Below are 15,622 nucleotides of genomic sequence, written 5' to 3'. Positions count from 1 at the left end.
ACCCGCACAGACAGCTGTGTGTTATGTGTTAGGCTATTAGTTGGTTGTGTTGTACTTACCAGTACCCAGTGTTCGCGGGGTCCGACATGCCAATCAACCTGCCAATCACGGGAATGCCTGGAATGTTCTGATGCCGGGCATACTGGTGGTTGGTGGAATGGCGTGGAGGGGGGTGTAGCATGGAAGTTAAGACCAGGTTTAGCCGCTGTTCTCTCTCTTACGTCTGGCCTTCACAAGAGAAGTTCATGGTTGTTTTATAGGGTATCCTTCGTTTATTTGGCGTGGGCTACGCCCAAGCAGTAATCTGTGTGAAGTTGGATTAATAAAACGTAAATTCGTTAACTCAATCCTCTGTCTGTACAATTGTTCCTTTATGATCTAGCCAGGTTATTACACTATGTTGACTATGATGTTACTTTAGCTAATATGGTGACAACGATATAGGGTGTGTGTAGTGGTTTGGCTTGGAAAGGTTTTCTCACCTCGTCACATACAGCTGATGTGTTGTGCATTGCTTCTATAACAATCTCCAATCTTCTGGGAAAGCGTTCCACTAGATGTTGGAACATTGCTACAAGCATTTCGCTACAGCATTTGGCTAACACCCGCAATAACATCTGCTAAACACGTGTATTTGACAAATACAATTTCATTTGATTTGATTGCTGTAGGGACTTACTTCCATTCAGCCACAAGAGCATTGGTGAGGTTGGGCACTGATGTTCAGCGATTAGGCCTTGCTTGCAGTCGGCGTTCCAATTCATTCCCAAAGGTTTTCGATGGGGTTGAGGTCTGGGCTCTGTGCAGGCCATTCAAGATCTTCCACACCGATCTCGACAAACCATTTCTGTATGGATCTTGCTTTGTACACGTGGGCATTGTCATGCTGAAACAGGAAAGTGTCTTTCCCAAACTGTTGCCACAAAGTTGGAAGCACAGAATCGTATAGAATATCATTGTATGCTGCAGTTAAGGTCTCCCTTCACTGCATTTACATTACATTTACGTCATTTAGCAGATGCTCTTATCCAGAGCGACTTACAAATTGGTGCATTCACCTTATGATATATCCAGTGGAACAACCACTTTACAATAGTACATCTATATCTTATTTTTTTTGTTTTGGGGGGGGGGGGGGGGGTTAGAAGGATTACTTTATCCTATCTCAGGTATTCCTTAAAGAGGTGGGGTTTCAGGTGTCTCCAGAAGGTGGTGATTGACTCCGCTGTCCTGGCATCGTGAGGGAGCTTGTTCCACCATTGGGGTGCCAGAGCAGCAAACAGTTTTGACTGGGCTGAGTGGAAACTGTGCTTCCGCAGAGGTAGGGAGGCGAGCAGGCCAGAGGTGGATGAACGCAGTGCCCTTCTTTGGGTGTAGGGACTGATCAGAGCCTGAAGGTACGGAGGTGCCGTTTCCCTCACAGCTCCGTAGGCAAGCACCATGGTCTTGTAGCAGATGCGAGCTTCAACTGGAAGCCAGTGGAGTGTGCGGAGGAGCGGGGTGACGTGAGAACTTGGGAAGGTTGAACACCAGACGGGCTTCGGCGTTCTGGATGAGTTGTAAGGGTTTAATGGCACAGGCAGGGAACTAAGGGATCTAGCCTAAACCATGAAAACCCAGACCATTATTTCTCCTCCACCAAACTTTACAGTTGGCACTGTGCATTAGGGCAGGTAGCGTTCTCCTGGCAACCGCCGAACCCAGATTCGTCCGTCTGACTGCCAGATGGTGAAGCGTGATTCATCACTCCAGAGAACGCGTTTCCACTGCTCCAGAGTCCAATAGCGGCGAGCTTTACACTTCTCCAGCCGAAGCTTGGCATTGCGCACATTGATCTTAAGAAATGAAAACCCATTTCATAAAGCTCCCGACGAACAGTTATTGTGCTGAAGTTGGTCTAGCCGCAGTTCGGAACTCGGTAGTGAGTGTTGCAGCCGAGGACAGACGATTTCTACACGCTACGCGATTCAGCGGAGCCCGTTCTGTGAGCTTGTGTGGTCTACCACTTCACGGCTAAGCCGTTGTTGTTCCTAGACGTTACCACTTCATAATAACAGCACTTACAGTTGACCAGGGCAGCTCTAGCAGGGCAGAAATTTGACGAACTGACTTGATAAACTGCTGTAAAGTTGGCCACGTTGTAAAGGTGCCACGTTGAAAGTCACTGAGCTCTTCAGTAAGGCCATTCTACTGCCAATGTTTATGGAGATTGCATGGATGTGTGCTCAATTTTATACATCTGTCAGCAACGGGTGTGGCTGAAATAACCTAATCCACTAATTTGAAGGTGTGTTCACTGTCTTTTGTATATATAGTGTATGTGTCCAAAAAAACAAAACATTTCCTGAGCTTTGTTATATCCCCTAGATATAGGACAGTCACTTCAAAACATTAGTCCTTATGATACATTTTTTCACTGTCTTTTTTTAACCCCTGGTCGGGCTCTGTCCCGTATGCGGGACGGACATCCAGCGAAAAATCCTATCGCCATTAGCATAACATGTTTGTTTTTTTTTAAATATAGGACTATGTTATATCGTTTTATAGATACAACTCTCCTGAATCGAACCACGTTGTCCGATTTCAAAAAGGCTTTACAGCAAAAAGCAAAACATTAGATTATGTTAGAGAAGTATATCGTAAAAGTAGCCACATAGCCATTTTCCGACCAACCACATGCATCACAAATAACCAAAAAACAGCTAAATGCAGCACTAACCTTTGACAATCTTCATCAGATGACACTCCTAGGACATCATGTTACACAATACATGCATTCTTTTGTTCGATAAAGTTCATATTTATATATAAAAACAGCATTTTACATCGGCACGTGACGTTGACTAACTATTTTCCCTCAAATGCATCCGGTGAAACAGCGCTACAATTTACTAAATTACTATTCGAAAACATTTTTAAAATGTAATATTGTCATTCTAAGATTTATAGATGAATATCTCTTGAAAGCACCTGTAATGCCAGATTTAAAAATAACTTTACTGGGTAATCACACTTTACGATAAAAGGGGATGCGATACTCAGAAAAATAGGCTTCCGTTACAGGTCAGCGCCATCTTGGAACAATCGCATATCAAATCTACTCTTGTATACTATTGTCAATAATCCCTTACCTTTGATTATCTTCATCAGAAAGCACTTCCAGGTATCCCAGGTCCACAACAAATGTATTTTCGTTCGAAAAAGTTAATCCTTTACGTCCCAATAGCTTGTTCTTGTTAACGCGTTGTGAAGGCTGCTCCAAAACTTCCGTCGGCTGCGGGACTCCTCTTTCAATAAAATGCATTTTTTTTAAATTTAGGTTCGTTCAAACATGTCAAACGTATAACATAAATCTTTAGGGCCTTTTTCAACCAGAGCTCCAATAAGATTCAAGGGGGACGATTGCATTGTCTTTCAAAACGTTTCGAAAGGGGAGGGTAGCCAGGGGCGCCGACGTCATAATGGTGATGGCCCTCCTCATGTGACCACTTTCCACAGTGTCTCATTCAGTCAGTTTTCACAGTAGGAGACTCAAACCACTTTGTAAAGACTGGGGACATCTAGTGGAAGCAATAGGAAGTTCTCAATGAACCATTGCTCACGGTATGATTTATAGGCAAAGTAATGAAGTTGAGTCCGCAATTCAGAATTCCACATCCTGTTACGATCGGTCTCGGGGTTTTGACTGCCATATGAGTTCTGTTATACTCAGAGACACCATTCAAACAGTTTTAGAAACTTTAGGGTGTTTTCTATCCACAAGTATTAATTATATGCATATCCTAGCTTCTGAGTTTGAGTAGGAGGCCGTTTAAAATGGGCACGAATTTCAAAAATCGCTGTAGCGCCCCCTATCCTAGGCGACCGTCAAGAGGTTAACCATTTATGAATGTGTTGTTCAATGCGTTTGTATTGTCTATAGCAGTAAAGGCCAAATTCAATATTTTATCAAATCATTTTTAAGTATACTATTTTAAAGGGGTACTATCATTCAAAATCAAATAGCTAAATGATACATGGTACGACCACCTTAAAACAATTCCATATGTCAGCTAGTAGAACCCTGTCACTGGTGTCGTAGGGTAGAGACCAAGATGCAGCGGGAAAATGTACACTCATCTTCTTTTTATTAGGTGAAGGAGGAAAACACATAACACGTATACAAAACAAAAACGAACTTGACAGTCTTGTCAGGCAAACAGCTAAACAAGAACAATCTCCCACAAAATCCCATGAAAAACAAACTCCTAATTATAGGACCCTCAGAGGAAACAATAACCAGCTGCCTCCAATTGAAGGTCCAACCCCAATAAACTAAACATAGAAATACAAAAGACTAGAGAGAACATAGAAATATACTAAACATAGAACAAAGACTAACAAACCCCGGACTAATAAATCAAATACCCCTCTACCTAAACACATACACAAAACACACCCTGAACCACATAAAACAAACACCCCCTGCCACGCCCTGACCAAAATACAATAACAAATAACCCCTATACTGGTCAGGACGTGACACTTAGCTATATGCATTAGTGAGCTGAAGACACCTCTTTCACACAAGCACACACTGGAAACTCAGAGCAGCTTGCCTTGGCCTTGGCATAATCTCAGATCACTGTTGTCTGTTGTTTCTAGCTAGCTAGCTAACTTTGAAAGCTAAAAGTTAGCTAACTAGCTAGCTCACTAGCTAACTATGGAGTCTTGCTGTAATTCAGCGGCAGCTTATCGTATTGTTCACAATCCAGTCCATTCAGAATAGCTGTGTGATGCACAAAAATGCTTCTTTATCACTGAATAACAGCAGCTTCATGTAGCTAACAAGCTAGCTGAGCTCACTAATTTACTCAATTCAAACGCCAGTTCAACATAAGTCCCAATAACACAGTATTGTTACATGCCTGCCTGGTTTATTCTATATTTTTTGCATTTTCAAGTGTTATTTTACCTTCTATTTTGTATATTTACATCGGACTAGTAGGGACATATGAAGCCAAAAATACCAAATATACCTTCAGTACCACTTTGTTGCAGCTGATGAGGAGTGATGGGAATGGGTCACATTTTGTCTCTCGTAAAACATGTAGGCCCACTCCTCAAATAAAGAAATGTAACTACAGTATTCTGACTTTAGCACATTTTCCATTTAGATACAGTAACATCCCTTATGTGACATGCTGTTTCTGCATGTTAATGCCCTGACTAGGCTACTTTTAAAATGTGTCAACCACAGAACTCACACTTAGGCTACGCCTGTTTCTACTAATACTTACAGTAGACTACTTGTTTCCACGCAGTGACAGTAAGTTGACTAACTGTTCAAGACCTCTCCTCTTCACGTCACTCTGTAAGTACACTTGACGAGATCTAGAAATATAGTTTTAGCTATGATGTATTTAGCCAAACATCAAATTACTTCCTGTATCTTTGTACTTGTTGATTTATATTGAACTGTGTTTTGGTTGTTACATCAGGGCCTGTATTCATAAAGTGTCTCAGACGGTCCATATCATTATGATCTAAAAGGCTAAACTGATCCCAGATCAGCTCTGCTACTCTGATACACTTTGTGAATACTGACCCTGGACTGTGGTTTCATGTGTTTAGTTTAGTTCAGTTTATTCAATTGCATGTTTAAAACATGATCAGTATAGTATGCCAGTAATACCCAGATCTCCATTCAATAGGGTCATGTTCACTGTCAAAGTATAACAGGGTCAAGTATAACTGTGTGTGTGTGTGTGTGTGTGAGTGTAAATGTATTTTTACATATTAATCTAATAGTGGTATGTACAGTCACGACCAAAATTATTGGGCCCCTGACAAATACTGAGCTATATTGTGTGCTACAAAAGATGGGATGTACGTTGTACATGTGGTTTCATATAAAGACTTGTGCTTGCTATTTTAAGAGCTCTGAGAGCAATAGATTGTGGAGACATTTTGAAAATGGCCCTAAAGTGTGTTTAGGAGTAGTATTAACATGAGACACAGTGATGGTCGGTTGTGTTTAGGAATAGTATTAACATGAGACACAGTGATGGTAGGTTGTGTTTAGGAGTAGTATTAACATGAGACACAGTGATGGTGGGTTGTGTTTAGGAGTAGTATAAACATGAGACAGAGTGATGGTAGGATGTGTTTAGGAGTAGTATTAATATGAGACACGGTGACTGTGGGTTGTGTTTAGGAGTAGTGTTAAATCAAATCAAATTTTATTTGTCACATGCACTGAATACAACAGGTGTAGTAGACCTTACAGTGAAAGGCTTACTTAAAAGCCCATAACCAACAACGCAGTTTAAGAAAATACTCCCCAAAAAGGAAGAGATAAGAATAACAAATAATCAAACCCACAAATGCTGAGGCTCCAGATACTCAACTAGTCTAAAGAAGGTGTGGTGGTTAATTTCTTTACTATCAAATAAGGAGAGACAAACTTATCACACCAGTCAGAGTTATACTTGAACTAAATCTTTTATAATAAGACCTTTGCAATAGCAATGACTTTCAATGATTCACCATTTCTCATGAACCGGAGAGTGACAACACAATGGTTACTGAGATCTTTTATAGCAAAGATCCACCCCCTAGTGGACATAACAAACCACAGATATTAGGAACAGTTCACAAAGTGAGACTTTATAAATGAGAAAGGAGTATCCCGTAGCCAGATAGCATTCACTATGAATTATCGTTCAGTTTGGCCCCTAAGACGAGGTTCTAATCTCGTTCCTGGTACTTTATACACCAACACATCCAATGGAATAACTCAATTGTCAACTCTAGATACTCCCATCTCAAGTTAAACCCCTTCTTGACCCAACTCCTGGACAAGCTCACTGAGGGGAGTGAGCCTCTAGGTCATACACTATCCCAGGATAAGTGCAACATCAGAGAGGACATCCAATGGTTCCAGACACTGCCATACACCTCCCCCCAATATGCCAAAGGAGGGAGTGACTTGCGAACAGACATTGTGGAGACAAGTAATTGGTTCCCAATTAATCACGCCATCCCTTCACATTGTTTAAGAACAGGTAAAGACACATTCACATATGAAGACAATGTTCCATCCTGTCCTCTTCCCTGTCTGATATTCTGCATAGCACCAGGGATATGTGAAAGACAAGCCTGACATCTCCCCTCTCTGGGCCCCAAGTGACTGAGCCCCAGCTGAGGGAAGAAGTGCAACTGTCAACACCAGAGTCCAAAGGGATACATTCTAATAACAAGTATATCACATAAGCATATTATGCAGATAAGACATCTTAATTATCTATGTTACCCAACTAATTCTGATTCATCTGCCACAAAGGCCAGTTTTATTGCTTCTTTAATCAGACAACAATTTTCAGCTGTGCTAACAAAGTTGCAAAAGGGTTTTCTAATGATCAATTAGCCTTTCAAAATGATAAACTTGGATTAGCTAACACAACGTGCCACTGGAACACAGGAGTGATGGTTGCTGATAATGGGCCTCTGTACGCCTATGTAGATATTCCATTAAAAATCAGCTGTTTCCAGCTACAATAGTCATTTACAACATTAACAATGTCTACACTGTATTTCTGATCAATTTGATGTTATTTTAATGGACAAAAAGGAGCTTTTCTTTAAAAACAAGGACATTTTAAGTGATCCAAAACTTTTGAACTGTAGTGTATATATGGAAGCAACTGTAGTGTATATATGGAAGCAAGCTACATTATACTATATACAGTTGAAGTCGGAAGTTTACATACACTTAGGTTGGAGTCATTAAAACTTGTTTTTCAACCAATCCACACATTTCTTCTTAACAAACTATAGTTTTGGCAAGTCGGTTAGGACATCTCCTTTGTGCATAACACAAGTAATTTTTCCAACAATTGTTTACAGACAGATTATTTCACTTATAATTCACTGTATCACAATTCCAGTGGGTCAGAGGTTTACATACACTAAGTTGACTGTGCCTTTAAACAGCTTGGAAAATTCCAGAAAATGCATCATGGCTTTAGAAGCTTCTGATAGGCTAATTGACATAATTTGAGTCAATTTGAGGTGTATCTGTGGACCTATTTCAAGACCTACCTTCAAACTCAGTGCCTCTTCGCTTGACATTATGGGAAAATCAAAAGAAATCAGCCAATACCTCAGGAAAAAATGGTAGACCTCCACAAGTCTGATTCATCCTTGGGAGCAATTTCCAAGCGCCAGAAGGTACCACGTTCATCTGTACAAACAATAGTACGCAAGTATAAACACCATGGGGATTTGTACATTGCTAGACATGACCACCTTGTTGACCTGATAGCCAGCGAGGTGAGACAAGTAGTCTCACCAACAGCAGACATGCATAAACATTCTTGTGTATGGGGAAGCTGGTTTAATGTTGATACAGCAGATATTGTTGTTGGGGGGGGACTGCTTAAATACCAGCCCCTCGTGGAGCTTGGACAGCCTGGGTGGAGGTGCTAGCTGGTGGTGCTGATATTTGGCAGTCTGAGCCACTCTCACAGGCTTGCAGTTTGTGGCCTCCAGATTGAGGACCTTACAAAATCTAGGACAAAGCAACTGGCTAGGTACTGCTCTGTTTCAGTTGTCGTGGGCAGTCTAGCTGTTTGGAGAAGGAGGTGCGTTCTGTACCCTTTAGTGCCATGCATACAGGGGCCTTCGAAATGTTTGGATGCTTTTTCTTTAAAATTAGATTTTTGTGGATTCAAATAAAGTATTTAAAATGTGTGTGTCACAGTGGATTAGCTGAGGGCCCTTCAGGACCAGACTGATAGGGAGTAGTGTTGACATCTATACTGTGTAGGATGTGTGTTTTAACTTTTCTACATCCATAACAACCAGCTCTCTAGACTTTGATACAGACTCCATGGGCCTTATGGGCCTTCACTACAGATGCTCTCTCTCTGTGTGTCTGTGTGTCTGTGTGTCTGTGTGTCTGTGTGTCTGTGTGTGTGTGTGTGTGTGTCATTGCTGTTTATCCTCACAGCTTGGGGATAGGAGATATCATTGAACCTGGTGGTCAGTCTTTAGGCTGCTGTACAGCTTGACGGACCGTAGAGGATTGAACATTTATCCTCCTATATTTGGGGTTCTGAGAATAAAACTGCTTCAGAACAATCAATGTAGAAATATGTGTTTACAGTAATACACTTCTGTTCAATAAGTTGTTGTTGTTGATGATGGGGATGATGATGATGATGATGATGATGGTGATGATCATGACTTTATTGAATTCATGAGGATATTATTTTTGCATCATACATCATGTCAGCCTAAACAGACAGACGTAGACAGAATTGCAACACGTGACACACATTACATACATAGTGCAATAGACTTACAAACAGACAGTCTTCACATAGACAACCATATAACACAACACAATATGAGCCTGGTTCATTTTCAGTAATGAGGCCCTGTACCCCATTTACAGTTTCTACTTCAATGTATCAGGTGGAGTTATTCACCAGCTATAGAGTGAGTTGTTGTTTATGTTTCTAAGACTGCAGGGTGGGAGATGCAACAATGGCCTTGAGAACAGCAGGAAGTGTGTTGGTGGTCTGTCTCTGGTCTGTGACAGGTATGTTATCATTCGTAATTGTATTATGGTAACCTTAGACATTTCTAAAAGCATACAGATCTTAATGGTATTCTGGTGGGTTCAGTGGTGTCGTCTGTTAGGAATCTCCAATTCACTTTCATAGCTGCATTTCACACCTCAATAAGTGTAGCTGTGGTTACCATTTACAGTTAACTCAGCAACTACAGATACAAAGTGTGGACAAACCCTACTGTTAGTGTAAGCCAATAGGTAATTCCCTTGTGTTGTGTGAATCTTTCAGTGGTACTGGGTCAGAATGGCTGGAGTGTGACTTACACCACTCAGAGTATCTGTACCTTGGAGGGGTCAACAGTGGAGCTGTCCTGCTCTTACACATATCCCAGTAGTTATACAGTCACAACAACCTTCTGGTTCACAAAAAATGATGCTGCGGGTCCTGTTAGTCTGAGTGATGACCCAGACTACAAAGGACGTATGACATACCGTAAGGATAAAGAGAATGGTCACACCCTGTCAATCACAGACCTGAGAGAGAGTGACTCAGCTACGTACAAATTCAGATTTACAGATAAGACTGGAAAATTGAGATATACTGGCAAACCTGGAGTCACTCTGTCTGTCACAGGTACAGTTACATTCAATATAGTTAAACTGTTGAATTCCATTTAGATCGGGAAAATTGTCTTGGTTTATATTTATGTCGGTATAACATAGTATTTCTTCCATCTTTGTATTAGAGTGATAAGTCAGTGATAAAGGGATTTACAGTGATATTGTTTTTTCTCCAGGTCTTCAGGTGAAGGTGACTGGATATCGGTATAAGACACTGACCTGTAGCACCACCTGTACTCTGACTGGTAACCCCACCTACATCTGGTACAAGAACGGACACAAAGTGAAGGAGGACTCTTCCAGCCTGTACTCAGACTACTTTAGTGATGCAGACAGTTACTCCTGTGCTGTAAAAGGCCATGAGGATCGCCGCACTCCTGCAGTGTGTAAGTGTGGACTTTTTTATCCAAAATGTATTTTAAGTTGTCAGATGATCATTATTTAATTTTCTGTGAATGTGATGTTCACTTCTGCTTTAGGTCCGTATGCTTTGCAACGTAGTGTTGAATGGGCTTCAAGATATATAACCAAATTCATGAAAATGCAGTCAATGAATGAATTTCCTTCTACAATATACTTTTCATTATGTTTTTGCACTTGTATACCATTGCACTACTTTTTTAATGAATGAAAAAAAGGAAAAATGAAAAAAACTACAAAGCTGAGGGAGTAGTCACATCCTTGTTACTTTCACAGCATATGATTTTGTCAGGTGTCAGTGTGCAGCGGTAGGACGGAGTCAGGCGCAGGACACAGAACTGAGTAAAAGACGTGCTTTACTCTAATAGAAACAACAATAATTTCCACGCAGGGAAAAACACACCAGCGCACAGAAGTCTAGAACACTAAACAAAGAACAAACACGCACAAAACCATGTGGGAACCAGAGGGTTAAATAGGGAATAAATTATAATGTAATGGAAACCAGGTGTGTACAATCAAGACAAAACAAATGGAAAAAGAAACGTAGATCGGTGGTAGCTAGAAAGCCGGTGACGTCGACCGCCGAAGGCCGCCCGAACAAGGAGAGGCACCAACTTCGGCGGAAGTCGTGATAGTACCCCTCCCTTGACGCGCGGCTCCAGCAGCGCGCCGATACAGGCCTCGGGGACGACCTGGAAGATAAGGCGCAGGGCGATCCGGGTGGAGACGGTGAAATTCCTGCAGTAAGGAAGGGTCCCGGATGTCCTCCACCGGCACCCAGCATCTCTCCTCCGGACTGTACCCCTCCCACTCCACGAGGTACTGAAGGTCCCTCGCCCGACGCCTTGAGTCCATGATGGCTTGTACAGTATACGCCGGGGCCCCCTCGGAGGAACCTCCCGCACCTCATACTGCTGGAGCGGACCAGCCACCACCGGACTGAGGAGAGACACATGGAACGAGGGGTTAATAGGGTAATCAGGGGGAAGCTATAACCTATAACATACCTCGTTCAGTCTCCTCAGGACTTTAAATGGCCCCACAAACAGCTTCCGGCAGGGCAGGTGAAGGGGCAGGTTTCGGGTCGAGAGCCAGACCCGGTACCCCAGTGCATACACCGGGGCCTCACTGCGGTGGTGGTCGGCGCTCGCCTTCTGTCTCCTGATGGCCCGTTGCAGGCGCACATGGGCAGCGTCCCCGGTCTCCTCCGAGCGCCGAAACCATTCATCCACTGCACGTGCCTCGATCTGGCTCTGATGCCACAGTGCCAGGACCGGCTGATAACCTAGTACACACTGAAACAGAGACAGGTTAGTGGAGGAGTGGCGGAGGGAGTTTTGGGCCATCTCTGCCCAGGGGATGAAAGCCGCCCAGTCCCCAGGGCCGGTCCTGGCAATAGAACCGCAGAAACCTGGTTAACTCTCTCCACCTGCCCATTACTCTCGGGGTGAAACCCTGAGGTCAGGCTGACCGAGACCCCCAGACGTTCCATGAATGCCCTCCAGACCCTCGATGTAAACTGGGGACCCCGATCAGACACTATATCCTCAGGCACCCCGTAGTGCCGGAAGACGTGTGTAAACAGGGCCTCCGCAGTCTGTAGAGCCGTAGGGCAAAGGAAGGAGATGGCAAGACTTAGAAAACCGATCCACAACGACCAGGATCGTGGTGTTTCCTTGTGACGGAGGGAGATCTGTCACGAAATCCACCGATAGGTGTGACCTCGGCCGTTGTGGAACAGGTAGGGGTTGTAATTTCCCTCTGGGTAGGTGTCTAGTTGCCTTGCACTGGGCGCACACCGAGCAGGAGGAAACATAAACCCTCACATCCTTAGCTAAAGTGGGCCACCAGTACTTTCCACTAATACATCGCACTGTCCGACCGATGCCAGGATGACCAGAGGAGGGTGACGTGTGGGCCCAACAGATCAATTGATCGCGGACATCAGACGGAACATACAGACGCCCAACTGGACACTGGGTGGGAGTGGGCTCCGTACATAACGCCCGCTCGATGTCCGCGTCAACCTCCCATACCACCGGCACCACCAGGCTTCGCCGGAAGTATGGGAGTGGGATCCGTGGACCGCTCCTCTGTGTCATACATCCGGGACAGTGCATCTGCCTTAGCGTTCTGGGAACCTGGTCTGTAGGATAGGGTGAAAACAAAACGGGTGAAAAACATAGCCCACCTTGCCTGGCAAGGGTTCAGTCTCCTCGCCGCCCGGATGTACTCCAGATTGCGGTGGTCAGTCCAAATGAGGAAAGGGTGTTTAGCCCCCTCAAGCCAATGCCTCCAGGCCTTCAGAGTCTTGACAACAGCCAACAGCTCCCGGTCCCCCACATCATAGTTTCGCTCCGCCGGGCTGAGCTTCTTCGAAAAGAAAGCACAGGGACAGAGCTTTGGTGGCGTACCCGAACGCTGAGACAGCACAGCTCCTATCCCAGCCTCGGACACGTCCACCTCTACCATGAATGCCAAGGAGGGATCAGGATGAGCCAGCACGGGAGCCGAGTTAAACAGAGCCTTCAGGTGACCAAAAGCCCTGTCCGCCCCAGCTGACCACTGCAGTCGCACCGGTGCCCCCTTCAGCAAGATCGGTGGTAGCTAGAAAGCCAGTGACGTTGATCGCCGAACACCGCCCGAAAAAGGAGAGGCACCAACTTCGGCGGAAGTCGTGACAGATTTTAACTGGTGAAAACTAGTTTTCCTACTTAATTAACAGTGTTGACTTCTTTTAGTTTATTTTTTGAGATGGGATCACCTCGTTAGTCAGTATGTGTTACACATGTGCTCACTTGTCCATCTGGTTAGTGGGAAGGTGTTTCACCTGTGCTGGCCCAGGTGATATTTAAGAGTGGCTGGGCCGATGATGAAGTTTGTTTAAGAAATGTGGAGAGTCAACACCTTTACTTGATTCTCCCTTACTGATTTCTGGAAAAACAATTCTTTATCTTCCCTGCTTTTGTTTTGCTCCACTTTTTGGTTTGCTTCCTGTCTTCACGTTTGGTGTAGGTTTTTACTTTTTTCTTATCGGGCAAATATTGTGGGCGCTCATGTCTCTGGTTCCAGTTGTTGTTGCTAGTCAACTTTCAATGGACACCCTTATGAGTTTCTTTCACAACCTTTCCTAGAAACCGGTCTCATTTTGGTCTTTGTTAGTGACTCTTTGGTATTTCCCCGTTCTGTTTGAGTGACATTTGGTTTTCTTGCAGGTGAACATAACAACATAAGTGTATTGGTAATATAAAGGTCTTCTATTGTCTTTTTGTCTTTCAGGTCAGAACTGTTGGAGTGTGACTTACACCCATCAGAGTATCTGTGCCTTGAAGGGGTCAACAGTGGACATATCCTGCTCTTACACATGTCCCAGTTATCATGAGATCAAACAAGCTTTCTGGTTTACTAAATGGTCTGGAATGGATCCTGAAGATCTGAACTCAGTGCCAGGGTATGAGGGTCATATAGAGTACCTTGGGGATAAGGAGAGTGACTGTACCCTGAGAATCACAGACCTGAGATTGAGTGACTCTGCTGGGTACAGGTTCAGATTGATAACATCCGTAGAAAAGTTTCATGGCTCACCTGTCTCCCTGACTGTCACAGGTAATCTGTCACTAATCTCGCATCTATTACTGTAATTACCTTATTAAGGGCAGTCATACAGACACAGTAGTGGTATGTGATACCAAATATACTGTTTCACATAAGAGGACATACTGGACACTGAACAAAAATATAAATGCAACATGTAATGTTTGTTTCATGAAATGATATAAAAGATCCCAGAAATGTTCGATATGTACAAAAAATGTACATCTCTCAAATGATGTGCACTAATTTGTTTACATCCCTGTTTGTGAGAATTTCTCCTTTGCCAAGATAACCCATCCACTTGACAGGTGTGGCATATTATGAATCTGATTAAACAGCATTATTATTACACAGGTGTACCTTGTGCTGGGGACAATAAAAGGCCACTATAAATTGTGCAGTTCTGTCACACAAGACAATGCCACAGATGTCTCAAGTTTTGAGGGAGTGTGCAATTGGCATGCTGACTGCAGTAATGTCAACCAGAGCTGTTACCAGATAAATTAATGTTCATTTATCTACCGTAAGCCGCATTTTAGAGAATTTGGCAGTACGTCCAACTGGCCTCACAACCGCAGACCACGTGTATGGCCACAATCAACAGCCTGATCAACTCTATGTGAATGAGATGTATCATGCTGCATGAGGCACATACGCTTTTTGTTCATATGGATCATTTCTGGGATTTATTTCAGCTCATGAAACATGGAACCAACACTTTACATGTTGTGTTTATATATTTTTTTCGGTGTAGTTGAAACAGAGACCCGACAGAGAGAATGACTGTCATTATTGTCTCTATAATAGTTTATTCAGATCCAGGAGGGCAGTATAACACGGAGTTACTCTGTCACAGGTAATACCGTGTTAAATACTAGATCAAGATTCGATACAAATGTGCCTCATCAATCTACGGACTAACGTAATTTGAATTCAAACAAAATGAATAGTCTAGTTATTGTAGGCTAGTTCAACACATCTTGATTTGTGTTTATTCAGTATTAGGGTCAGGGTGATAATCTGTACAGACTGTAATAGGAATGGCTTGCATCATTTCTTCAGAAGAGAACTCAGTAAATTCATACAGTATTTTCATGTGATGTATTTCTCTCCAGATCTTCTGGTAAAGATTACAACTTCACTGTTTTCAAGATGGGTGACCCTGAACTGTGGCACGTGTACTCTGACTGACAACCCCACCTACATCTGGTATAGGAACGGATACAAAGTAAAGGAGGACACATCCAGCCTGTACTCAGACTACATTAGTGATGCAGACAGTTACTCCTGTGCTGTAAAAGGGCATGAGAATCTCACCTCTCCAGCAGTGTGTGAGTGCAGATTCAACTACAGTATTCCTCCTCATTAGGCTATATTCATTCATGTTGGTGAATTACACATCTGAAACACTCATCACACAAAGAT

The 15,622-nt window shown here is 43.2% G+C and overlaps 1 protein-coding gene across 1 annotated transcript; it reads left to right on the top strand.

Moving 5' to 3' along the window:
* The first annotated feature begins 9,855 nt into the window (after positions 1–9,855).
* Positions 9,856–15,566, top strand: LOC106601699 (uncharacterized). The gene is made up of 4 exons (XM_082969412.1): positions 9,856–10,193; positions 10,357–10,566; positions 13,883–14,209; positions 15,313–15,566. The coding sequence occupies exons 1-4, from the start codon at positions 10,043–10,045 to the stop codon at positions 15,564–15,566; spliced, it is 942 nt and encodes a 313-aa protein (XP_082825538.1). The 5' UTR covers positions 9,856–10,042.
* The last annotated feature ends 56 nt before the right edge of the window (positions 15,567–15,622 follow it).

The sequence above is a fragment of the Salmo salar genome, chromosome 02, assembly GCF_965601325.2.
Source record: "Salmo salar chromosome 02, fSalSal1, whole genome shotgun sequence".
Lineage (NCBI taxonomy): Eukaryota > Metazoa > Chordata > Actinopteri > Salmoniformes > Salmonidae > Salmo > Salmo salar.
The sequence above is the reverse complement of the archived record's forward strand: the minus strand, read 5'-3'. Positions and strand labels throughout refer to the sequence as shown.

Coding starts and splice junctions, on each gene's coding strand:
- LOC106601699 (XM_082969412.1), top strand. CDS start 10,043: ATGACATACCGTAAGGATAAAGAGAATGGTCACACCCTGTCAATCACA. Junction 10,194..10,356: donor AGTCACTCTGTCTGTCACAG/GTACAGTTACAT, acceptor TTTTTTCTCCAG/GTCTTCAGGTGAAGGTGACT. Junction 10,567..13,882: donor TCGCCGCACTCCTGCAGTGT/GTAAGTGTGGAC, acceptor TTTGTCTTTCAG/GTCAGAACTGTTGGAGTGTG.